At 39.6% G+C, this 26,279-nt stretch overlaps 1 protein-coding gene across 5 annotated transcripts; it reads right to left on the minus strand.

Moving 5' to 3' along the window:
* Nucleotides 1–1,155: 1,155 nt before the first annotated feature.
* agpat3 (1-acylglycerol-3-phosphate O-acyltransferase 3) lies at nt 1,156–26,279 on the minus strand. 5 transcript variants are annotated; one of them, XM_053476931.1, is made up of 10 exons: nt 26,095–26,279; nt 14,471–14,532; nt 12,818–13,035; nt 11,216–11,385; nt 10,592–10,753; nt 8,166–8,319; nt 7,974–8,076; nt 7,117–7,192; nt 5,037–5,235; nt 1,156–3,884 (listed from the first exon to the last, which is right to left on the minus strand). In XM_053476931.1, the coding sequence occupies exons 3-10, from the start codon at nt 12,993–12,995 to the stop codon at nt 3,793–3,795; spliced, it is 1,134 nt and encodes a 377-aa protein (XP_053332906.1). In that variant the 5' UTR covers nt 12,996–13,035; nt 14,471–14,532; nt 26,095–26,279; the 3' UTR covers nt 1,156–3,792. The 5 variants fall into 5 exon arrangements, with proteins under 5 accessions (XP_053332906.1, XP_053332911.1, XP_053332910.1 ...); XM_053476936.1 differs by having other exon boundaries at nt 26,196–26,272; XM_053476935.1 differs by lacking the exon at nt 26,095–26,279 and adding an exon at nt 19,212–19,400.

The following is a 26,279-nucleotide window of genomic DNA, read 5'->3' on the forward strand; positions in this document are numbered from 1 at the left end:
AACAAAAAAACCCTACAAATAAATTAAAATATCAAGCTTCAAGAATAAATAGAGAGCAACTCATCCATTTGTTCACAAAGTAAAGACGTCCTTCAAATAATATTCAATATTAAAAGCTGACATTGTCACATAAATACATTTAAATATGTCTTTAAAAAAAATTCACACACTGCACACAGTTAGCACTGTTGCCTCGCACCTCCACGCTCGACGGTTCGATTCCTGCCTGCGTGCAGTTTGCGTGTTCTCCATGTGTGCTGTGGGTTTCCTCCTGGTTCTTAGGTTTCCTCCCACAGCCCAAAGACATGCAGAATTGGCATTCGCAAATTGCCAATTTAAAAAATAGTGTGTGTGGCTTAGTGGTTGGCACTATAGCTTCACACCTCCAGTGTCCATGCGGGTCCCGCTTTGGGTCAGTGTACACAGAGTTTGCATGTTTTCCCCTTGCTTAGGGGTTTCCTCCAAAGACATGCAGATTAGGCTAATTGGCATTCCCAACTTGCACATAGCGTGTGAATGAGTGTGTGTGTGGCCCCATCCAGGCCTCATGCCCTAAGTTTCCTGGGATAGGCTCTAGGCCCCCCACAACCTTGTATACAGAATAAAGCAGTATAGACAATGAATATGTGTGTTTGCGCATGATCGATTGGCACCCACATCGTGACCTTGTACACAAGATAAATGGTATAGAAGATGAATTAATAATTTTCACACATTCAACTATTAATTCACTCAGAATCTATACTTTTATGGAGTAAAAATAAATGAGTACAAAAAGCAAGGAGAGTAATGGATACAAGCTTATAATCACGTATTTGTTGCAGTAACAATGGCATAAATGTGATGAATTAGTGATGGAAAGAGTGCATTAGTGTTGATGTTAAGATCTCAATACATTAGGCGGGCAAGAAAACAAAAAAACAAATCCATACACAAAAGTTTTTAAAAGTAAAGAAATAGCCTCTACAACATTTCTTAACACGCATGGTGTCACATTCAGAGATGCTTTCCCCCTTCAGTGCAGCAATCATCTGGCCTGATTCTGATTAGACAACTGACTTCAGAAAACAAAGCTGTGTTATGTATCGCTAGTTTTTAAGCAATCTGAACTAAAATAAAAATATAAAATTTCATAGAATGTAAAATGCCTATGGATCCAGACTTTCAGGCCACTCATATTATCAACAATGGCTTGAGAATGTTAGGGGCAAATGTAGATGTCTGCGCTATGGTAGCCTACCGGAGGTAATTTAACACCTACGAAAGCAAATTAACATGTACAGTGGATATATATATAAAAACAGTGTACACACATTGTAAAAATTGCAGGGTTTTTGTGATGCAAAAAAAGTAAGTCACGTCAGATCTTTTTACACATTTTTGAACAAATTTGAATGCGATGAGTTAATTCTGATCAACGTCACATGCCCCTTTAAAGTTAGATGGGCTTCATGTTTTAAGCTCAGGCTTTTTCTGACTGATCAAACCCAGTAGGGTAAACATAGTTAAAGAACAAATGTAAGTAACATTTGGATTTGAAATAAATAAGATGAAATCACACCAGTTTCTATCACTTACTGAATTCTTTAATTGGTTTGGTACATAACACAAAAAAGTGGGGAAATGCTGCGTTTTGAATTACGATATTAATTTATTATTTCTACACAATCTTCATCCACATAGCAAACCTCAAATCTTTTCAAAGAGGATTTTATCTCACATATTTGAAATCCCTGTGTGAGAAACACTCCTTGCGATCTCACTCCTCCACACAAGCCTCACACACTGAGGTCGTCTTTCACAGAGCACATTTTGGTAAAACAGCAGACTTTAATCAGTCATTGTGAGTAAATGTCCATGATGTGAAGTGATTGAATAAAAGATCAGTGCTTCAAAAAGAAACTTTAGAAGATAAATAACCGTCACACTGTACACTGGCTAAAAGTGTAAAGTGATAAACATGAATAAAGCAACCAAGGTGTGGTCTCTGAATTGGGCTGGATATCTTTGAATACACAAGAGAAAGTATTAAAATTGTGGTATTGATTAAAAAAAAAAGACAAACTTAATTTTTCAGTGGTCAACCGTATCTCTCGTAAACATTAACGTCATGCAGGATTTGTACAATGAAAGCTGATCCAACAAACTGTGTGCAAATGATCAGATGTAATGCACACAAAATAGAACAAAATCTATTCCCCAAAATCATAAAATTAACACATATAAACATGTACATGAAACCCCGCATGACAAAATCCACATAGATTAGTAGCAAATGGTTTTCTGCATGAGAAAAAAAAAGCTGCACTATTATCAAGGCCCAGGTGGACCTTGGTGGTATAAAAGTTGATCTTCATGAGCAAATGAGATAACTGGTTAAATAAAAGCAAATCCAGTGCAAGTCTGTTCATCTCATTAAGAAAAACCGAACGCAAATGTTAAACTCACCACGTATCCTATAGTTCAGCCCTGTGTCAAGTATTTATTTTAAAAAAACCTAACTAACTGCCAATGAAGATTTAATACAAAACAAATAAAGAAAACCTTTACACAATTATAGGAACTTTTGACATAGTTTGAAAAAGGAAGGTCATTTAGGATTTTTCTTTTACCTCTACCAAACCACCACGCATGAGTTAAATGGTTTATCACTATTGCTAAATTCCAATAGGAAATGTATTGAAGAATGCTAAAGAGGACGTCCAAATGTTTATTTACAACTCAACACAGGAGAAGGGGGGAAAACTCATTTTTAAGTCCAATCTCATGTGTTACAGAGCCATTCGTCACAGTGAGTAAACTACACAAACTGATCACCTTGGTCGATTTGTCCCCCATCCAACGACACACTTTTGTTAAGTTCAGCTTAAAACTAAATGTATAAATGTTAAAAACTATCCACGTGATTTAATTATGTAGACCATTTTTAACATTTTATCATCATGCACCAACTAAATATGTTATTCTGTCACTTTTTTTTTTCAAGCAGTCCTTGACATCTTAAACAGAAATGGATTTAATATGAAATGAAAACTGACTCCTCAGTTACCCACAATATAATGATTCAAAGGAACCAAACTGAATGGCTTTTCATTTATAGCTCTCTTCATGACCCTGTGTTTTAAATTTGAAACCTGCGGTTATTTTAACCACAATCGAGGACTCATCCCAGGTGCTCTGACTACGATGCAGTGGGGCTTGGTTCTCACCTATGCTTTGTACTCAGTATGTATTATTTTGTATTTAAACTGGGTTTTGATAGGTAAAGTTTGGATATGATCGTGTCGCATCATTTCACATCTCAAGTTAAAACAGCCGGACGTGGGAGAGTCGCAGAGCCGTGCACAGGAGTAAAATAACGGTTACAGACAGGAAGTGGACATTACATGGCTCTGTAGAAACCTTTAAAGAGATTGGTCCTGAACTAGTGAGAGACTAAGCTAAGCAGGAGAGGACGGAGCTGCCACGCCACCTCCCGGACAACCGGCAGGTTGCCAAAGGGAAACGATAATCTCAAATGCTTTCATACTTTGTTCGTTTTAATAATCATCATAATTAATAAGTAGTAATCTTGTTTATAAACTTCTAATTATCTACATTCCCCAACCCACCCCCACATGCTTTAATGTCATGATGACATTTTTATTATTATTTTTCTTTTCCCCCTGCTTGGTTCTTGTTTTTTTTGTTCTTTGTTAAAAAGAAGGACGACTGCACAGGCGGGCGATTCCATGCCCTAGCAGTGAAAGTGAGCGATACAGCGGACACGGGCAGTCAGACCAGCTGAAAGTTCTAGTTTTCTTTCTTGGATTCCGCATTTCCATAACTGGAGCCGGTTTTCTTCACCTCCGTCACGCCGATGAGACGGCACACAGCTACAGAAGCTAGAGGACACACAAAGGTTTCCTTCAGCATGGTCGCATAATACACAAAATCACAAATACTTATAGCAGTTTGTGAGAAAAATGACAAAAATTAAAGGTTAGAGCTAACTAGTCAGTAAAACCTTACTGATTGGAATTCTTAATTTTCCACATCATGGGGTTACTTTTATTGCATTAGGTTTGCTTATGCATTTGCACTTATACCAAAGACAATTTGTTCTGATGCTAATAAATATAATTATTTTAATTACCTGAATGAAAAAAAAAAAAAAACACCAAACTATAGAACCCATGGACACCATCACCATCAGGATGATTTTCCTCCTTTGAGCCATTTTTCCAGGCGTTTACTGCAGCTGCATTCAATTGCTGCTTTTTTGCCTTCAGTTTTATCTTTAGTAAATGAAAAGCAGCTCAATTGGGTTGACTGACTTTTTCTCTTTGAAAATATTCAAATTTTTTTGCCCCTGCATTACTTTCAAGCTATGTTTTGTGCCATTATCCATCTGTACTTTGAGGCACTGTCCTATCAGTTTTTGACTGAATCTGAGCAGAAAGTACAATTACACCAGTCACATCATTAATAAACACCAGTGACCCAGTTCCACTCTCAGCCATACACTCCCATGCTACACTGTATAACATAATCCACCATGTTTAACAGGTAATGTGGTATGTCTTGGCCTTATTGCCCTTTCTTTCCCTTCATTTAAATAATTCAGGTACACATTAATCATTAAGCCAAATGATGGCGCCTTTCTGGTTATATTAAAATTGTGGCCATTAATTATAGCTAAACGACTTCAATCACATCTTTTTTGGTTGCTTCAATTTAAATTCACTGTGGTGGTGTACAGAGGCATAAATACAAGAATTGCGTCACTGTCCAAATACTTATGGACCTGACTGTGTGTTAAAAAAATTCCGTGTCAGCACCACAGATTTTATGATTAGAACAGCAGTTTCTTGGTGCAACCGTTTTTATTCTATAATAGTCGTCCTAAGCTACATTTTAAAGAAAGGCAAGTATGCATGTTTCAGTTTTTTAGTAAAGTGGCCTCATATTATACTCAAGTACTTAAATCATACACTTAAGTACTTTCCACCTTTACAAAAGATTAGAAGAATTACTTAATATACATGGGTACCAACCAATAACGAGGAAGATCATGAAGCTGATGATGAGGAGTGGAGAGCCGCTGACGAAGATGTCCCAGGCGAAGTTGATGAGTGGCGAGAGCAGCAGAGTCGCCCAGAACAGGAAGTTGAGCAAGGTCCATAGTCGGCGTTTGGGCTTGATAACAGATCCCGGGAAACATCCTTCTTTAAAATAGTGCTCTTGCAATTGATCCTATTGGCCGACAGGGAGAGACGATTCAGGTGACATCATCATTATGTGACAGTGGTTTCATTTTTTAACACCATGTCAGCACTGAGGCCCGTGATCATGGCAGGAGTAAGGTAATAAATAAACAAATAAATAAATACGCAAATATAAATATGTAAACACCACAAATGACTAAAAAGGTAAACATAAGATACAGTGAAACCTCGGATTGCGAGTAACGCGGTTTGCGTGTGTTCCGCAAGACAAGCAAAGATTTTTAATAAATGTTCACTTGGAAAACGAACAAGTCTTGGTTGGCCGAGCATCAAGTAAGCCAATGGTTTTTCTCTCTCTTGGGCTAAGGAATTGTGGGTAATCGTCTCCCCTGCTGGGTCTTAGTGTGCAGCTTTAAGAATTTAGCCTTTTGCTTTTTGCTTCTTTAATATACACTTTTATTAAAGTTTACCCAATGTAAGAATTTAAATTGATGAAAAAATTAAATAAATAATAATAATAATACATTTTTTAAAAAACACACACTAATCAGCCATAACATTAAAACCACCTAGGAGCTGGGTTCCCCCTCGTGCCACCAGGGTGACTCTGGCCGTCGGGCATGGCTCCATAGGGCCTCTGAGGAAGTGTTGTGGTGTCTGGCACCAGGATATAGGCAACGGATCCTTTGGTTGCTGTGGGTTGTGGATTGCGGCTTGGCGCGGACTTGTTTGTCCATTCCGTCCCATGGGTGATTGATCAGATAGGAATCTGGGGAGTTTGGAGGCCGAGTTGTCAGCAGTAGGCCGTTTGTCTGCTGGGCCCGTGTGCAACAGACTGTGGTGCACTGAGTGGCCAGCAATGACTTTTTTTGAGGGCTTTTCTGTGGGATCGGACCAGACAGGGTGGCGTTTTGTTCCCACGGGCATGGGTGAGGACTATGTCCTACGATCCTGTCACCATTTTACTGGGATGTATGTGATAATCAGTATTATTCAATTCCCCCGTCAGTTGTCATAAAAATACTGTATGTCTGATTGATGTATATAAATGTTCTTTTACATATCAAGATATTAGGTTTTTTTTGTTTAGTTTTTTTTAAAAGACACTGAACTTGTTTGGTGGAGCAGTTACTGTAAATCTCCTGTCAATCTCGATTTATCTTACCCTTGGTACTGGGGAGTTCGTCATATCAACTGTAATAAACGTGGTTTGTGTTTGAAGTGACCTAGAAGTGCTCGAAATTGGCCATTTCCAGTTAGATCCAGAATTTTTTTTTCTTCCAGTAAAGCAAAACCGTTTTGTCGGACAAAAGGTCTGTTCCTGTGCATTTGTTCAATTTTAAACTTCCTGTTCCCCTTCCCCCAGAAATTTATAGGAAGTTGAAGGTAACGTTCTAACTGTGGCCGTGTGTTTGTCAGCTAAACAACAAAGTAAAAATGAACTACAGGCTGGTTAAGTAAGAAACAACATCAGAAAACATTAAACCAAATAATGATATTTCAATCATTGAAAAGACAATTCACACAACATAACAGCTCTGACTAAATCAGATTACCGTAACAATCAGCATTCTCTGTGCATGATGTGGATGTTGCATCATAATGCATGTTGTACACTTTCTAGATTAATTCTCATGTGGGTGAGCTGTGCATCTGACTCGTACGTCATAGTATAACTGATGCTGACGTATACTTCGAAAGAATTTTGCTGAAACAAACACGTGACACAAAACATTGAAAGCTAAGCTAAAGTGCTGTTTCTACTTATTACACTTATCGCCTGGAGTTTCCAACAGCTGCATTTAAGTCTAAAAAATGTAATGAAACCAGCATGTGTGATCTTGCAGTACGGTGTATACCAGACACAGACAAAGCCAGGAACTCGGTGAAGGATTGCAGAGAATCTGACCTTCTCCTGATAGAGCTTGTGAAGCCAGTCGGCACACTCCTTCTCATCCTCAGGGATCTCCTCGACTGGAAAACGCCTGTTAGGCAAGACATAAAGCATTAATCAGAGCCGCAGACTGCGCCACTAGGGGGCGGTGTTATTGCAGGCACGTTTGACAGGTGCAGGAAGGTCAAACCCATTACTGAGACTTACTGCTACTTTCAAAAAAAAAAAAAAAAAAAAAAAAGATGTTTGTGCTTGGGTAGCAACTGTGTCTGGGTTAAATGGCTCCCTCGGTTCAGTTCTTGATACTGAGATGTGCCTGCTGTGGTTTTACGACAAAATGTGTGCCAATCCAAAATGCGAATTGTCTGCGTTACATTTGATGCTCTATAAACTACATCAGCAGACAATGCAGAAGTAACAAATTTTTTTTGGAACATGGCCTATCTAGCTATCTATCAATCAGCTATCTATCAATCAGCTATCTATCAATCAGCTATCTATCAATCAGCTATCTATCAATCTATCTATCTATCTATCTATATCTCTATCTATCTATCTATATCTATCTCTATCTATCTCTATCTATCTATCTATATCTATCTATCTATCTATCTATATCCATCTATATCCATCTATATCCATCTATATCCATCTAAACCAGACACAGATATATGGATATTAATGAACAGTCACCACTGCTGAACTTTGGCTGAATTAAGTAAAAACGTGTCCACAGCAACACTGTTCTCAACCTGATCCAACCAATCAGCCTAAAAACGATCTAGCGTTCTGATCTAGACGGTTTAACAGACACAACTTTGAAATGTTTAACACCAGAGTTGTGAATATCCATCTCTAAACTTTACACTCACCGAACTCTCATGTCAGCTTTGTATTTCTTCCCATTGATGATTCCTAGAAGTGTAGGGGTCTCCTTATCTTTAAAGTTCAGCGTGACGTCATACACCGCTTGGACTGAAAAACAAAGCCATGAGAATGCTGTAAATAAAGGCCAACCGCGGGATTGAAATTAGTCATGTGTAAGACGGAGTCGCGTCACAGACCTGTTCCCTTCAGGCATTGCAGTGCGGTGGTAAAGCCCTTGGTGCGTGGCAGTAGGTGGTATTTGAGCTTGGGGAGACCTTTACTTTCGGCCACCTGCATGCTGATCTGGTGCTTTTTCTCTGTAAACCGTGTTCCCTCACAATACAGCAGGAACTGTAGGAATGCACATCATACACAAACAGACAATGACATTTTTTAATTACTGGGCAAGCCCTAATATTCCATTATAGATCTAATAACTTGGCAATGCCTCATCTTCAGTGCTGGAAGTTAGTGTTATGCCTGTAGCTGTAAGGTCTACTCCAGACAATAGCATGGGCTGGGTGGGTGAGGGATGTTTAAAAACCTGCCTTCTAACTTTTGGATACTGAAATGCCAGACATGTGACAAATTCACACCCTATGGTTAGTCCCAAGTAGCGCTGTCAATTGACTAAAAAATTTAATCTAGTTAATCACAGTAACAGTCTGTGATTCATAACAACTAATCATAGTTTAAAAAAATACACTCAGATTTATTTGTATTATAAACGTGCAATGTCGGAATAAAGAAATGCATGATAATAACAGAGGAAACAGATTATGCAGTTTCATAATATATTAAACATTAACATTTACAGAGTGTTAACCTAAAATCTCTCGAATGGGACTGGCTAGTGTGTGGTGTGGCGACTCACGGACGGCGGGGCTCGAACCCGGATCCCCAGATCTAAAATTTGACAACCTAAAGCCTGAGCCACCATTTCCACGGTTTTGTCCACACTTTAATCTCAAAGCTTTTTATAATGAAACTTGTCTTTCAGCACACCTGGGGATGTTTCCTTAGTTATTTATTTTTTTTTTTAGATGAATCGCATGTGTTAACGCGATAATATTGACGGCCCTAGTCCAAAGCTACACTTATTAGCTACACTCATTACTAATACACTGGGAATGGCCAGTAGTCTTTCACCTAAAACAGTTCATTCAATGCAAAATGTTTACATTCAACTTAAAATACAAAATATTTCACATACTCAATCATCAGTTACTGCATGTCCAAGTTCTGCACTTTCCAGTTTATGTCCTGTTATATATATACCCTTTTATTTTGCAACCCTGATGCACCGACTTCGAACCAAAAATATCTCTTCGCTAATCATGTCTATAAAAGGGTCCCCAGGTCCCCCCATGTGTACCAGCCCATCCTGCTGGTAAATCTGAAAATAAACATTTCAAACATTAAATAGTTTTATTAGTCTGAGGAGTAATTATTCCCTCCAGTAAACAATATAAACAGGAGAAATATAACTGCATCAGGGTAGATATTGTCAATCTAACACAGAGCATGGATTATGGTGTGCACTTCAGGAAAAAACAAATAGCAGCAAACACTGACAAAAATCTCAACTTTCTCTTGTATGGCAGGGCCGATATTACTGCACATTCTCAGTCTGTGATCGTTTCCCCATTTTGCTGCGCGGCGAGTACACTGTTACATGCTTGCAATCCTGCCGGGACATTTACCAAACATTTACTGCATTACAAAAGACCCGTCTCGCCCTTCGCTAGTCAGCCTGAGCAGCACCGCCCGAGAAAACAATCTCATACAAAATATGAGACAAACAAACTAATTTAAGCGTCTAATTTAATACAAAGACCTAGAAGCACAAAATGGCCTATATATTACAAAAACTGCAATCCATCATCACTTGCGACTGCTTCCAGACTTCCTTTAGTTAGATTTATGTACACAGCTAGCTGGTGCTGTTGATGTTTGCACTAAAGGAAGTCGGTCTCAATCATGTAATTGCACATGACGGAGATAAAAGCAATTTGGTTTTGCAAATTCCAACAAAAAATACTGATAGATACTGAAAAAACTGATAGACATTGTCTTGTCCTGTTACTAGTCAGATTCACTCTATTTAATACTCTATGCATCTCAGGCTTAGTGATCTGTTGGTACATAACCTATCATATTGTGTTTAATTTTTTTTTTAAGTCAAACTGAGACTTTCATGGACATACGGCCTTCTTTAAAATGGCCTTAATTCATGTAATAGTTAATCAAAAGTCCCGGATTGACTTGAACACCCCCTTATACAATATGAGCATACTGAAGTGATGTAGATGCTTTTTATCGTCACCATCTACAGTGTTTCGAATGTAGAATAATAAAATATAGACAACATTTAAAAGGACTTGGATAACAGTATAATATAGTATTAGTATAGTTTGATGCAATGTGAGACATTTATAGTGTATATAGCTTATACAGTACCATGCAGATCCCTCTATTTACAGGTCTGGAAATCTATCCACTATTATCAGAACATGCAAATGCCACTGTTTCTTTAATATTACTCTGAACAACAGCATGTTGTAGTTTATGTGTTCATGTTATGGCAGCAGGATTACAACCTAATTTTCTTGAACACACTCACCCACATGTACTCAGGATAATCCCTAAGTTGTTTGAGCCCATTAAACACCGTCTCCCTGTCCTCCTCCCAATTTCTCTTGCAAAACACGATCTCCAGGAAGTACCAGGTCCAGCCGATTAGAGGAACCTTCAGAAGTTCGCGCTTCGCCAGCACCTTAGAACTCTGTGATAAATGGAGATTGCAGCATTAGTTAATTGAACAATCCATATTTTTTTCCCCAAGAATCATTTTCAAAAAGACCATTTGCTCATTTTCCGGACCCAGAAAAATATCCTCAACTCCAGTAACAGGGACCTCCTGCCCTGCACAGTTCCAAGTTTTCTCTCCTGCAACACATGTGGTCCGACTAATCAGCTTATTACTTGGGGCCTGAAGTAAGCTTAATAAAGAAATAAACCAGGAGTGCTGACTGGAGTTAAGACGACAACCTGTGCCAGGCGGGAGGCTCTCAGTTAAGAACCCTTAACCTATATTAAATAATGAGGATCAAATAATGAGGACAGTCATCTCATTTATTTACATTAAAATGGATATCAATACATTACAATACATTATCACATACATTAAACTGGATGTCAATATTAGCATGCTTCTGTAGGAGAAGCAGATCCTTGGCGTACTCACCCCCAGCACGCCGTATCGCTCACACATGGTCCAGCCGCATAGGAAATCAATTTCGTAGTTGTGGTTGAGGATGATGATGACGTGCTCTTTTCCGAACTGGTCTATTGTGGCCTGGTCAGAATAGAGTGTGCATTCTGTCCCTGACCACCACTCTAGAAGCATCACCAACTCTGTGTGTGTGTGTGAGAGAAAGACGTTTACGCCCAAATGCAATATTCTTGTATTACTATAGACGCTTCTATATAAACTACATGTTAGTAAGAATGTAATCAGGGTGAATATTTTTTTTTAGCACTTTCTTGCCAAAAGGAGAGTAAATCATAGAGTTGGTGGACAGCTGTTCATAATCTGAATTATAAATATATGTACAACTAGAAGGCACACATTTTGGTTTGAGACAAGACATGCATAAATAAATAGAGAGAGAGAGAGAGAGAGAGAGAGAGAGAGAGAGAGAGATGCTTGCTTCGTGGTTAGTATTGTCGCCTTGCACCTCCAGTGTCTGGGTCCGATTCCCACCTCGGGGTCTGTGTGCATAGAGTTTGCATGTTGGGTTTCCTGCCACAGTTTAAAGACATGCAGTGTTCCCAAATTCCCTATAGTGTGGGAATGACAATCAGGGCAACTCGACCCCTTAAGTAAATGCCTTATGTTAATGTTAACTGATTTCCTGTACAGTAGAGCTGATTATCAAGACGCCGTTTCATTTTCTTAATTTAACATTTCAAGCGGCAATGCACTTACATCTTAAACATCTTTAGCTCCCATATATGGGAGAATGGGGTTCTGCTCCGAAGTGAGACAGCAGGTTATGAGTGTGCGTAAGGATACAAAACAGGAGAAAAGGAAATATATTGAGAAATGCAACACTACTATTTTTTTTTTTTTTTTTTTACTTAGCTGCCCTAATGGCCTGCTCAGTACCGGAGTACACTTGTGTAATTACACTCTCTTGTACAGCAGGTGGCAGTATACACCTAGTTGGTTTAAACAGTAAAGTCAGCATTTGTGTTGTACTTAATATTATTCATATTTTGGTGAAAATAACAACATCAACGACCCTCTCGTGTGCATCAGCTTCGGCGATGGAGGTCAGAGGATAAGATACGCACACATGCTGCCTGCATAGGCAGCTTTTGAAGGAGACAGGAATAAAGGCCTTAATGAAGTCACACTTTAAACAGCGGTCCACTTCTGTATATCTGGTACAGGTAATCTTTATATTAGATTTGCACCATGTCCGAGTACACCATACATTTTATAGTGGGTCCTTTCTGAGGCACAGTACAGTGTGTTCATACGTACAGGACTTTGTCCTTACAGACTACAGAGTCCCTAGCGTAAAAGCAGCTTTAATGAACGACAGTTTCCCCAAATGTATTTAAGTCATCCATTGCGACGGGACTACCCTCAGGTTAGGCTGGTGGATGCAAGGAAGGGTGAAAGAAAGAAATGGCGGATGAAAGGTAAAAAGGGTGAATAAAAAAATTCTAATACAGAAACAGATGTTTAATGCAGAAAATGGATGCAGATTAAAAACAAATAAAAAAAAAAGGTCCCTTTGTCTGGGTTTTGTCACACACATGCGTGCGCAATACTCACGGCTCCATAGTGAATAGGACAAGCGAGTGTTGATCTTGCGGTAGAGCTGCTTGTTGAATGGCCAAAGCACGCAGGTGCACAGCTGAATGAAGTTGATGATGAGGCCGCTGACCACGAATACGAAGCCGATGAAGAGCTGCAGGATGAACTGGCTCTTCAGCCAGGCCAACAAACCCATGACGGACAAGCTCTCGCCTTACACACACATACACGCGCACCTGTGACGAGAGACAGTCAGTGTAAGTGTGGGTATGGGTGTGTGTTTTAGCAGAACCAACGGCCAACACTAGGCATGTAAACACCTTGCAAAAAAGGTATCCGCATCTGAAAAACTACATGCAAATATGGAATCGGTGCACAGTGGGAGGCGTGTGGTCGTGATTGAATCTGGATGTCACTCTGAAAGTCAACACATGCCATACTGTAGTGCGCTTTATAGGGACTTTTGTGAATAATAATCCTACTTCGTAGAAAAAACAGCACACTGCTGAAATCTAACAGCGTCCTCGCCATGTAGCTTCGGAGATCCGCACAGTACCCATAATGCACCTGGGGTCAAGCAAAATGATGAACGCTTAGGTGAACTCTGGGGTGAGAGAGCTAGCCAAGTAGTATTGTTTTGCAAATTTAGGGAACATTATTATTTAAAAAAAGAAACACTATTCGCTCTGGTTAATGTTCACACCAGAGACTAGTGATGGAAAGTTTGAATCATTTTAGTGACTCGGTTCTTTGAATCTCGTTCATTAAAATGAATGAATCTTTTTTTGAGACATTTGGTTCTTTTCATCAGAAATAAACTAAAATGTTGCATTTTCAATAAAAAGACCCCCAACACGTCTACTTACACAAATTCTCTCTATAGTTCCAGTAATTAAAATATTACAATGCAGCTAAAAACATATTCTAATAAACAGAATGAGCAGCTCACCTCTCATATCTTCTAGTCTGAGTCCTTCGTTCTTTTGAATCTATTGCACCGCATAGCGTCTATGGGAGTCGCGTGACAAAGGAACGAACGACTCTGAGAAGCGTCATTGAGAAAGAATCGCTCAATTCAGTTTCCTGTACATAACCTACGGAGGTATTGCGATGGTTTGCGCATGCGCGCCCAAAACAAATCACTCTCTAAGACTACTCGATCTTCTGAGTCACGTTAAAGATTCGTTCAAAAAGAATGAATTGTTCATGAACGACCCATCACTAGAACAGAAGCACTAGAGAACGTGCATATAAGCAAACATCGGTGCGTATCGATAACGATAACGACGATTCATTAATCTTATCTAATCTAATCTAACTTGAGGGTTAGTGTTCTTAAAACTATGTGCAAATCGTGAAGTCCATTCCACCTTCACGCCCTTAATGGCAGATCGTGATGAAGCTACAGTACACAGGGTCAACGAAGAGCAACACGGTCACTCATGATACTGTAAAGAACCAGCGCTGTGTCTAAAACGAGAAATACGAGTCTTTCACAATGCAATTCAACTAATCTATTCTTTATGTTGCGTCTATAAGGTTGCATGTGTAACGATGTTATACATCAGGATTGTTAAAGTGTGCCTCTGCTTTACATGAAAATCTGATGTACTTCAAACGACACGTTCACTCAATAAACATATCGTTGAAAAGAAGAACTAAAGAACTTACCACAACGGGTTGTTCCTCCTTACAGTCCTCTTCTACACGGCCCGTCACTCAACACCACAGACCTGCGAGGAAAAGCGAGAGATAAAGTTCACTCACCGCGTGCCCTGCGTAACCCCGCACCGTCTCCAAATGCACCAGCGACGACAGCGACGCAAAACCCGATAAACACGTGTACGGTTCCAGATATGTCGCTGGCCATTGTCTATTTTTACCTTGTAGCTGTGGCGGCATGCCTCGCCGACTCCGGGACTATGCCAGGGTTTCAGTTTTAACGGGCATGAGAGCGAACTTGGCTCTTAGCTCAGAGCTTTTTTTCTCTTTAGAAGGACACAAAATCGCTTGAAAGTGCAGTTCTGCGGCGGACACTTTCTCTGTGTGAACTAGAAAATCCACTAGGACCTTAAGGAAAAGTTTGTAAAGAGGAGCCCCAGGCTAGAGCGCTGCTTTTCCCCCCTCTCCTACACATACACACATTCAGTACACACACTATTTAGGTGAAAGTTCGTGCAGCCCATACAAATCCTTCCATGCCTCCCTTTCCAACGTTCTCTCCCAGACATGATATTTTCCCTTGCAAATATGTGATGTTTTTCTTTCTTGGCTAGTGTCACCAACATCCCAAACTGTATGACCCTGAGCCCAGGATAAAAAGTTTACCTAGTTATTTCCTCCTTAAATCGCCATGGTTACGCCATTAAGAATTCAATGGTTAAAAAGAAAAAGAATGCACGTTTGTTCAAAAAGCATGGCACGAACACTTTGTTTTGCACATGGGTTGTATTGCAAAGCCAAATATTCACACGGGTCTGGGGTCCGATCTATTCCAAAAAACCCTTATTCCTGCTTTTCCGATGTTTCTGATCGTTTCTTTAATTCAAAATAATCGTGTTTTCTAGTTAATTGTCCACGAAACCTGGCATCATAGCAGGTCACACCACATACACAGCACAGGCACCTTGCAGGTAGAGAATTAGTAACAGAAGCAAACCAGTTGGGGCTTGCTCCCTAATCTGAATCAGTTCTTTGACATAGAAAGGAGGTTGGAGAGGGAGCTAAACTTGTATTGCAAGAACGCTACTGCTATAACACGCAAATTGTGAAGGATAAAATTAAATAATCTTGTATACAATCAAATGTACAACAACAAAAAAATTACAGACGATAGATAAGGCTGCGATTTAATCCCTTACATTTTTGATACATTAAATGCTTGATTTTTGCACTGGTAATATACGTAGATATAATCCTACTTCTTTTACGTGATTTAATCACTCTTCACCAGCTTGTTTTACCCATATGCTGCCCAAAGATTTTGCTTGGACATTAGAATTTGTGAAAACTGAAAGAAATGGGGCGGCACAGTGATGTAGTGGTTAGCACTGTCGCTTTACACCTCCAGGGTTCGGGTTCGATTCCCGGCCAGTTTGCATAGGGTTTGCATGTTCTCTCGATGCTTGGGTTTGCTGCAGGAAACTCTCATTTCCTCCCACAGTCCAAAGACAAGCAGATTAGGCTGATTAGAGTTTCTAAATTGTCCGCAGTAAATGTGTGTGTGCCCTGTGATGGATTGGAACCCTGTCCAGGGTGTGCCCCAAGTCTCCTGGGATGGGCTCCAGACCCTCCACGACCCTAAATACAGGATTAAGCGGTATAGGCTTAATAGGTTACTGAGTGAAACAAATGGTCTTTTGAGGGCAGGGGGGCAGTTACCCACACTGGCTATTTACTTAAGATAGTGGTAAAGTTCCACCGATCTCTATATGTACAGAACTGTGTACCATGAGCAAGTCAGCTTTTAAGTCAAACCGGGACTTGATTGTGCAATCACTGTAAAAATTTACCCTTATTTTTCCATAGAATCCCCTGCTACAGTAATGCACTTATCCCAGCGTTTCACTAGGGCTTTGGATCCCCTCAAGGTAGAAAGTTTCCTTAGTACCCCAGAGGCATTAAGGGATTAACTGCTTCATGTTTGAAATGCTGGCCTCCCAGGAGCTCCTTTAATAGTCCAACCATGTTCAAATAGTTTGGAGTGAGGTCAAGACTGTACAGTTCCTAGCCGAGCTCCTGTAAAGTGCAAGCAGTGTTCCTGAACGATTGTGTGTTCTTGCTCTTCTGTAAGTTGGCATTAAGTTATTCATTGATTTTTAAGGATCAGCCACTTGCTGAATGTTAACTGAAACGACTGCAGTGAGCTCTAAGCCACTTCGGCCAGGAGAGTCATTCACAGACATACAGCCTTCTTTTAAAACATGTGCACCATTCAAATGTTTTATCTAGTCTTCTGCAAATGTCAATCGGTTTTAAGTCTTCATTCACGAGAATAATTCCTGGTTTGACTTGAACGCCCTTTATAGGTGGAAATTATCTGATTATGACATTAATTTGGGCAATGTATTTATTATGCACTTACGTAATGTGATCATCAGAAAACTTTATCTAAATAATTCGATTTCTTTGTAAACACTTCGCATATGAAGCAATACATATCTTGTAAAAAAAAAAATCCATCAAAAAAACTAACAAAAAAGGAAAAGAAAAACATTTTGTTTTTTACTTTTCTGTTCATTTTTTTTTTAAGAGCTGAAAAACACAATTACTGAAAAATAATGTTAAACCTGATAGGAGTAATAATCACCTATTAACTACCTTGTCACATGTTCACAATAGATAGATACATGATCATGTAGTTATTTGTTCCATTATTAAATGACGTGGGTTAATTAGATTTTCTTTTTCTGCAGCTTCGCCAACCATAAAACACTAAATGAGAAACATTGTACAAGGTAAGGCATTAAGGACACCTTGATGAATCATTAACCTTGTTTCTGATCTGCTGCTTTGCTACTAATGCTGTGCGATTATTCAGTGGAATCGATCTTCAGATGATCTGAATCAGTGGGTCGGGTTTTTGGGTATTAGTATTTAGAATCGAGTCACATTTTTAAAAAAAAGATTATTATTTTCATTATTTAGATGCAAATGTTATAAGGTCTTAAATTGATTTATTCCTTTATAATAATCCGAAGCTTTTGCAGAAAATAATGAGTATCATAAAAGCCTTATCTTCTTTTGAGATTATGATCAGTCTAGTAGGTGGTGCTATTACACAAACTGAAGTGTGGAGCATTTATTAGATATTAGTTGTAATTCTTAATACTGTACTTCAACACCTTTTAAAAATTTATCCGCTTGAGATAAATCAAACAATAAACATTAGTGCTGGAACATGGACCTGAAAACCATACTGCCCAAACCTTGACTTTACTAATGATTGACAGCTCTATATGTGACGATCACTTAAGCCAACCAGTAGGTTTCTCCTACCTCAAGTAAAGGACTGTTACCCAAAGTTCTTTCTGAAATCTAGCAGAAGTTAGATCGTCAAACACCAGCGCAAACACGTTCCCTTTTTAATTACTTGCAGGAAGTCAGCAAGTCTGTAGTTTTGCATCTTGTGTTGCTACTGCTGTGACGAGATCACATCACACCTCAAAAGGAACTCTGCCCAGTCTAAAGCCACACACTCATACTACTGGCCAAAGGCCACTGTGTAAGTGGGGAGTGTAGCCTGCCTGTTTAACAATCGTCATGAAAATATTATATAAAAGATAATAGAACAATGTATTTTTATCTATTAAGAATGTTTAAGAACAAAGGAGATTAGATATAAAGTGATACATCTGCTTATGAGAAAACAGCTGCCATGCTTTCCCTTATCTCTCAGCTCTAGGTCGTCTCAAAGATAAACTCTACAAGACGGCTTCCTGCAAGTCTGAAATGGACGCCAAACTTCAAAATGCTAAACGTTGCGTGGAACAGTCTCGAAAAAAATTGACTAGTGAGTGCAAAGTGTAATAACTCCACTTAAACACCAACACAGTGGTCTCCACCACGGACCGGTGTTATCACCTAAAGCGCGTAATAAATACAACATACCATAACGCAAAATAAGTGCGAGTCCTGAACTTGTTTCTGTGCGACGAGACGGCTTGACGATGACACCCAAAGTGTAATCCTTAAGTCCAGTCTTCTTAATGATATCTTTTTTTTGTTTCCGTCACTGCAGACAACCCCGCCTTACAAAGATAGACTGTTGGAAATGAAAGCGGGGTTTTCGGTGCTTTTGTGGCGAACTCGGGATATCCTGCTTTGATTTTAATCAAGAATGTTGGCAGAGTTGAAGTTCTCTCAAACATACTTTTAAGGCTGCATATATTACACAGAGTGGGCTTGGAGTATGTAAAGCACCTGTTGCAATAAACCCATAATTTAGGTAGGACTCTTAGCTTTCTCTTCATTAGCAGTCATAGCACTGATGTCTTACTATTTGGGTATTTTCTATTTTTCAAAAGGAGCCCTCCGGAAGACGTTTGTGTTTTAATAATTTTTAGCTTGGGCATTAAAACCGATACAGAGATGAGTGTGAGAAAAAGGAACAGACAAAAGCAAGATCTGATTAAGTAAATAAATAAATAAATAACTTTGCAGTCAATAAAATGGTAATGTAAAAAAAAATATATATATATATATATATATATATTTTTTTTTTTCTCTAGGCCTGGTACCAAATCATCTAAGGCTTAGTACCGGTCCAAGGACCACTACCCTAACGGTCTTCAATTAAGCCTGAGAAACTAAAGACAGATTAAAACCTCTCCACAAGAGCGTACTTATACATAAAAAAAAAACCAGCTTCTTAAACTAACTAGACATACAAAAAACTTGAAGCAGCACTTACCAGTAGGCATAATAGGCCACTGCCATGACCACTAGTGCCCCACAGATTCCTGTGAAGATCATCACAGTCCCCTGGTTCAACATCTTCGCCTTGGGTTTGTACCCACAATATAATACCGTATATTTAAAAAAAATGGCGGACAACAAAAGGTTGTTAAAAATCTATACAACCTAATTGCCTCAGCATTTACCTCAGAATTTCTCCTCAGAGACTGCTAAAGGTCAGAGGAAAAAGAGGGCCATCCACTAACCCTCCTGACTAACACGCCATGCTAATGTTAATCCCGACAGTTAAGATTATGATGATGACAGCAAGAACAAATACAGATCCCATAAACTTGACGATGCTCCACATCAACCTGAGTCAGCACAAACCTGAGGGGATTGAGATCTTCAGACCCGCGAGGCAAAAGCATGCGCGGCAGCCATCACCTCAAAATGCTAATCATCTCCCATACACACACACACAATCTAAGCTAGCAATCTGCCAGCCAAAGGTGACCGTTTCCATAAAGTGGACTTCAAAAAGGGTCTGTCATTTGGAAGAAAAACAGAAAGACTATGCTAAGACTCTTTGCTAATCAGCTCTAGATTAGATTAGACCTGATTAGCGCTGTGGAGAAGCAGCCTGGATAAGTCGCATCGCATTAACATCAAACTCAAACAAGACAGGAACTCTCTCCTTGGATGATGGCGGTGTCAATCAAAGCGAAAATGTCATAGCAGGGACAAAAAATTTTATGTTATATGTCTGGACACTTGTTTAGGGGACATTTTGTTATTTAGCGCAACAGAAAATGTGCTAGTTTGCACTTGTCAAAAGCACCATGCCTCCAATCCATCTTTAGGCAGCACAGTAATCCTACTGTTTTAATTAACACACAGTCACATCCCTAGCTCAGCTTTTCCTCTGTAACCTATTCCAAGCTAAAGACAGATCACTACCTGCAATAGGCAGTAAAGTGACTTTTCAACATTTCCTTTATTCTCCTCAGCATCACGGTATGAGGATCATACAAAGAGATATTAATGTATTGCTAGAACAAGGGGGAAAAACATCAAGACTTTGAATTTGCTAACTCTTCACTCATCCAGAATAGGAGTACAACGATTTATCAAAGTTATCGACTAAAATCGGTAATCAGGTTAGTTGGCAACAAATTTAACTGTCGATTCGTTCATGACGTCATCGCGCTTGATTCTCAGACGAACTGTGAACGCTCAGACGTGTAGGTGAAAGGCTTATTGGAGTGAAGCGAGAAATAGAGCAATGTGAACGCCTTGTGTGAGAACGTTTCACTTTTAACTTGAGCAAGACAACCACAAGAATCAGAAGGAGAGACTTTGTGCTGAGGGGGAGGGGGCGTGGCCAACGTTGGCTTTTGTGAAGGACGCGAGAGTCAGGTTAGTGGGAAAGGATTCACAACTAAAGAGAATGTGGATAATTAGTGACTGTGTTGCTATGAGTCGGGTTTTCATTTCCAGTTCTAATCAATGAACTCTTTCAAAGTGAAATTCACACGCATACACTATTGCTGGCTTTTCAGCGCTAACCACACATTCTCTCGCCTTTTGCTCACTGTTGTGCTCTGCGCTTTTTTCAGCTGACAGCAACATACACGCGCATGCACGCTAATTAGCCATATTCTCCTCATCTGCATGTCCTTCCCCCCTTTACTTCCCTTACTCTCTGGCTATTCACACACTATCTAGGTTTTCTTAACATTTCAACTTAACTCACATAATTACCATTTGAAATCATCGAGCTTCAAGTATGATTATGTGTCATCACATGCACAAAACGACCTCAAGCTCAATTTAAAAGCTAAAAAAGAGCTATTGTGAAATTGTAGCATTAATTAGTAGATTGATCAATTAGCAAAATAGCCCTTAGTTGCAGTCCTAATCCAGATGTATATTTGGAACACTCCTTCTCATATTATTCTGGTCACATTACCTTGGCTGGTAATTTGTTGTAAAAGAAAATTATTGCAACCATAACTACAGTAATCTCCACTACTTACACTATTTATGTGATTTTTAAGAAAATACTAGGATAATAAAGATGGAAATGAACTGGGCTTTCACAGATCAGCTCGTTTGCTCTAGTCCCAATCGCGTGAGTTTGTAAGCTTGTACTGTAGCGTTTTCTCCTTGAGGTGGTTTCTTTTCACATAAAGGGAAATCCAAGTGTACCTTCAAACCACACCAGACCACACCATTCTCTCCGCTTATTGGCCAGATGTGTCTGCTGTTGGGTCATAAGAAGTAAATACATGAAGATCCTGTGTTGTGGACTACTGTGTGTTCGTTTCACTGGCAGTTAACCTACTGTATGCGGGTTGGTCGTTCCAATTGCCCAATTGTTCCAAAGTTACCTCATTTACCGCACATTAGGCAAATCATACAATTTGCAAATCATACAGCTTGCAAATATAGTGCATATAGGGCTGAAAAACAACGTGTTGATGTAGTGGAGTTATTGGTAACTGTCTGTATCCTACGAAATCTTATTGTGCGTTTAGTGCACAATAATCTGACCTACACAGCCATGGCTGATACAATACACATGAGATTGTTGCTTTTGACATTTTTTTCCCCCCAGAAATATTAATATTAGGCACTGCCCAAAGATTGACTTCCTTGTTCTTTTCTTTTGTGTTTAATGGTGGCTCATAAACCAACTAGGTGCATACTGCCACCTGCTGTATTGGAGAAGGAAAAAACACAGGTGCACCAGAGTACAGAGGTGAAGTGGGGATAGGGGAGCAATCGTTCCTGGGCACTGTACAAATAAAGTGTGTTCAGTGTGAAAGCGCACTAAGAGAAGCCCAAGAAGCTCTGCAAATGGTATAAAAAAAAGTTGAAGGAAAGACAAAACTAACTACATTCCAGCTGTCTTTACATGCACTACATTATATTACCTATCCCATTAACACAGTTGGCTTCTGTTTATGATGAGTAAACCTGGGAGAACAACTATTCACTAGTGGTTCCGGGTCTTTGGAACACTCGATGTCATGACCAGACACATACAACTTTTTTTTTGTCTTGTAAACCTAATTTGTCAACAAAACCAGCCTTCTTAGGCACAAGTGGCTTATTGTGTTTCCGGGTTTACCTTGTACCATAACGCCTGGAACAGTGAGTACATTCAGATGGCTTGTTCTGATCTCTTTAGAAACAAAAGCTGAATCCGAGCACATTTATGATACTGGGAATGTAGACAAGTGCAAATTATTCTGAGGGTTTTTTTGGACAGATGGACTTGGAGAACGTGACCGGTTTCAATTTACAAGTCATCTAATAACTCGGCTTCTTTAAGCAGTTTTTTTTAAACGTGTTTGAAGCAGCCTTTATACGTAAAGCTACAAGGTTTGTGGTGCTAACAATCACAAAAACAGTTTAAGTGCAAAGAAGCCCAGCTTATGGTCAGACTTCAAAAATGTTTTTAAGACATTTTATAGGAGCTGATAGTCAGTAGTTGTCCTGTAGTCTGATCTGCTCCTGAACAATAATAATAGGGTTGCTAACAGTGGCTAATAAGGATTATCACTGTTGCTTAGGTCATGTTTCTGAGACCATGTGGCTGTTCAAAGCTCCGTATTGACCTGTCACCTGATCTCAGCGAATACACAGAACACATCCATGAAAAAAATTATGATCATTTTTAAAGACAAACTCACTCAGCGAATATTATGACTGCAGGCCATGGTTATTTTAAAATGTGATCCAACTTGTTAAAAAGAAGGCATGCTCAGCAAATATGAACGCTTATATTTATGAGCCATGGGAGCTTTCCACACACATACAGCACCACAAGCGTTTTCCTAAACTATAGATTTAAAACATAAAAAAAAAAAAAACACTTCATTTTTTTTTATATTGATATTTATGTACAATTCCTAAATTTGTATTGTATATCCTTTAAACCACAATTTATTATTTAATCCTAATAATAACTATAATTACAGTTAGGAATAGGAATCACCAGGGACCACATGATACGATATTATCGCGATACCTAGGTGCTGATTTGATTTGTATCGTGATTCTGTTATCATAATTTTATAAACATCCTGAATCGATATAATTTTTTTTTTTGGTTTTGCTGCAATTCTAAACAAACAGGAAATAATTTGCTCCCACTACCTGCCAAGGTGTAAATAGTGAGTGCGCCACCTGTAGGATTATAGAGGAACGGCAACATTTCCCCCCCTCAAATGCAAATATATAGTTAAAAAAATTACTTTCAAAAAGATTTATTTCAACCAGTGTGGCAATACATAAACTGCCTAACACAATCTTGTTGTGTAACTGAATCGATTTTCCCCCCTTCCATCCCCAATGACAATGCAATATTTTTACAAAAAATTATGGCGGCATGGTGGCTTAGTGGTTAGCACTGTTGTCTTGCACTTCCAGGGTGGTTATTTTATGCACATTTGTCTTTTGTGGGTAAAAGTTGCTTTGTGCACTAGTGCACAGCCATGTTGGAACAGGAAGGTCCATCTCCAAACTGATCCCACAAAATTGTCTAAAATGTTTTGGTATGCAAAAGCATTGAGAGTTCGTTTCACTGGAAATAAGAGGTCAAGCCCAATGACTAAAAAACAACCCCACACCAGTTTCAACATGACTGCGCACCAGTGCACAAAGCAAAGTCCATAAAGACATGGATGAGTGAGTTGGGTGTGAAAGAACTTGACTCGACTGACCTCAACCCAATAGAACACCTTTTGCACGAATTCAAGAGGAGAGCCAGGCCTTCTCAGTATTCCCATAAAGACACTTCCCATAAAGGAGCCTTCCCAGAAGAGTTATAGCTGTTATGGCCGCAAAGGGTGGGCCAATATTATATTCAACCCTATGGATTAAGAATTGGATGGATTGGATTAGATCTCCAGGGTGGAGAATATCCATTGTCCTTTGTGCCGTAGGACATGTGAACGGACCAAAATACCAAACAAACAAACAAACATCCTTTATATTAGTAACTGAGCCAATTCTATGCAAGCTTTGTCCACCATGTAATACGAAACATCATAGGCACAATGACCGTGTGCTTTGGTTCTTTAGTACAAGTAGAATAAAATGTGTATTCTGTCAGGCTCCATCACACACACACACTCCTTAATAAACGTGTCAGTGGGTCAGGTTTCTTTTTTTTGTACTGCCAATAAGACGTTCATTCCTGCTTAAAGAAAACTGCACCTGTCCAGCTCTCTCACCAACTAACTTAAACCTAAAGCTTCAACATTCATACTAATGCCGCCATCAATGTCAGCACGATGCAGATCACTAGCCAAACCCAACCTCAGCAGCAGTGCGACATACAGTATAGCTGATGGATCTTAAATATGATGAACATTTTAGGAAAGTGGTGTGTGTGAGGGGGAAAAAAACAACATCTAATGAAGTTGAAAACAGGTCGGGGGTTCAAGCACCAACACCGCCAGTTGGGGTTATCTGGAAGATAAGTCATGTCAACTAGACTTCTTTGTTATTAGGTAGAAACGTTTCACTACTCTTCTAAGTAGCTTCTTCAGTCTGAGCAAAGTTGGTAAGTTCCTTACATTTGAATCTTTCAAAGTCAAAGCATCATCCCCTGTCTGAAAATGCTTTTCACGTGAACAAAAGAGAAGGTGAGAGTACGATGGAAATTCATTAGAGAGTAGGGAGGGAGAGAGCTGTTAAGCAGAAAGCGAAACAGAGAGGTTAGTGAGGCGTTAAAATGTAACGACTTTTCTGTGGCTTTTTTGGTAGACCCGTAAAGACGTCTTGGAAATGGATGAAAGAACATCATGAAAATTGCTGACTGTGCACGAGGCAGGTTGTGCCTAGGACGGCCAACTCTGCTGAGAGAAGGATGTTCCATTTGCACGTAGATGGCTTCTTTAAGGGGGTGTTGGTGGCCCAGTATAAGGTTTCTCGCCTGCCATGCGGAAGGCCTGGGTTTGGGTCCCACCCAATGCCCAAACCCCAGCCACTGGATGAAGTGCTGATCCCAAGTCCTGATTAAATAAGTGGAATGCGTGAGGAAGGGTATCCGGCGCAAAACCTCTTGCCCAGTTAGACGTAAAGCTCTGAACATTCTTGACTGCATTGGACTCAAAACATTAAGCGTAACTCTGTAAATACATTTAATATTTCATGGCAGAGTTCTCCTTTAAGTGCACGGAGCAACGTCATTTTCTAGAAACACGAACCATGACCTTTTACAGAAATAAACTCTAAGCCAACCAAACTGAACCCTCGAAGCCATTAGACTGACAGAGTTACCCTGGGCCTGGTAAACATGGACATTTGATCTCATTCAACTCTGAAACACTTAGTTCAAGTCTATTAATTAGCTGATTAGTGCTGTGAGAGCTGGGCTGAGAAAACACTGAAGTGTGCAGGACAGGGAGGAGATTCTTCAGGATCAGGGTTGGGGGAAGCACTACTGCACTAGACCACGCCTCTTGTTGTGTAACCACGCCCATCTCAGTATCTGCACTATAGTAACCCAGCCATCGCGCGACACTGACGCGCAGAATCAAACCAGGTCACTGGGGTTGTTTATTTCAGCACGATTCCATCAAGATCACCCAGAACTATTAGACATATTTATGTTCATATGTTTCAGAGTCCCAATGATGCACATCTTAAGGTAGATCAGTTAGCATAGTGCTTGATATAACCCTATAAGTAAGCTAGTGCAGCAGCTAGAAAAGCTGTAATACTCTGCCCAGGCGTTACTAAGCAACTATCAACCATCGTACAGTCTTACATACACATATGCGATGCAAAAAAATAACATGCAACATTATATTCCACCTGGAGACCAGGCATCACGCTGCCTCGACCCTAACTACGAATTATAAACATTAACAATTAATTACCCGTCTCCCGAAGCGGACAACCTCTCATAGCAGGAGATCTAACCCGAAATGTCAGTCTTCTTCCCCAACTCCTGCGAATATTAAACACTCCTTAACCTTACTCGGCGTTGTGTTTAGATGATCGTTCACTCTTTGTGTCCGTTAGCGGCAGATCTCACTCGTCACCATCGCAATCCTCGAGCACG

The sequence above is a fragment of the Clarias gariepinus genome, chromosome 18 (assembly GCF_024256425.1).
Source record: "Clarias gariepinus isolate MV-2021 ecotype Netherlands chromosome 18, CGAR_prim_01v2, whole genome shotgun sequence".
NCBI lineage: Eukaryota > Metazoa > Chordata > Actinopteri > Siluriformes > Clariidae > Clarias > Clarias gariepinus.

Excerpts from the sequence above, each read along its gene's own strand:
- agpat3 (XM_053476931.1), bottom strand. The coding sequence starts at position 12,995 with ATGGGTTTGTTGGCCTGGCTGAAGAGCCAGTTCATCCTGCAGCTCTTC. Across the intron at positions 8,320-10,591 it reads ATTATCCTGAGTACATGTGG|TTCCTGCTGTATTGTGAGGG; the intron begins GTGAGTGTGTTC and ends GCATTCCTACAG. Across the intron at positions 8,077-8,165 it reads GCAATGCCTGAAGGGAACAG|TCCAAGCGGTGTATGACGTC; the intron begins GTCTGTGACGCG and ends TTTGTTTTTCAG.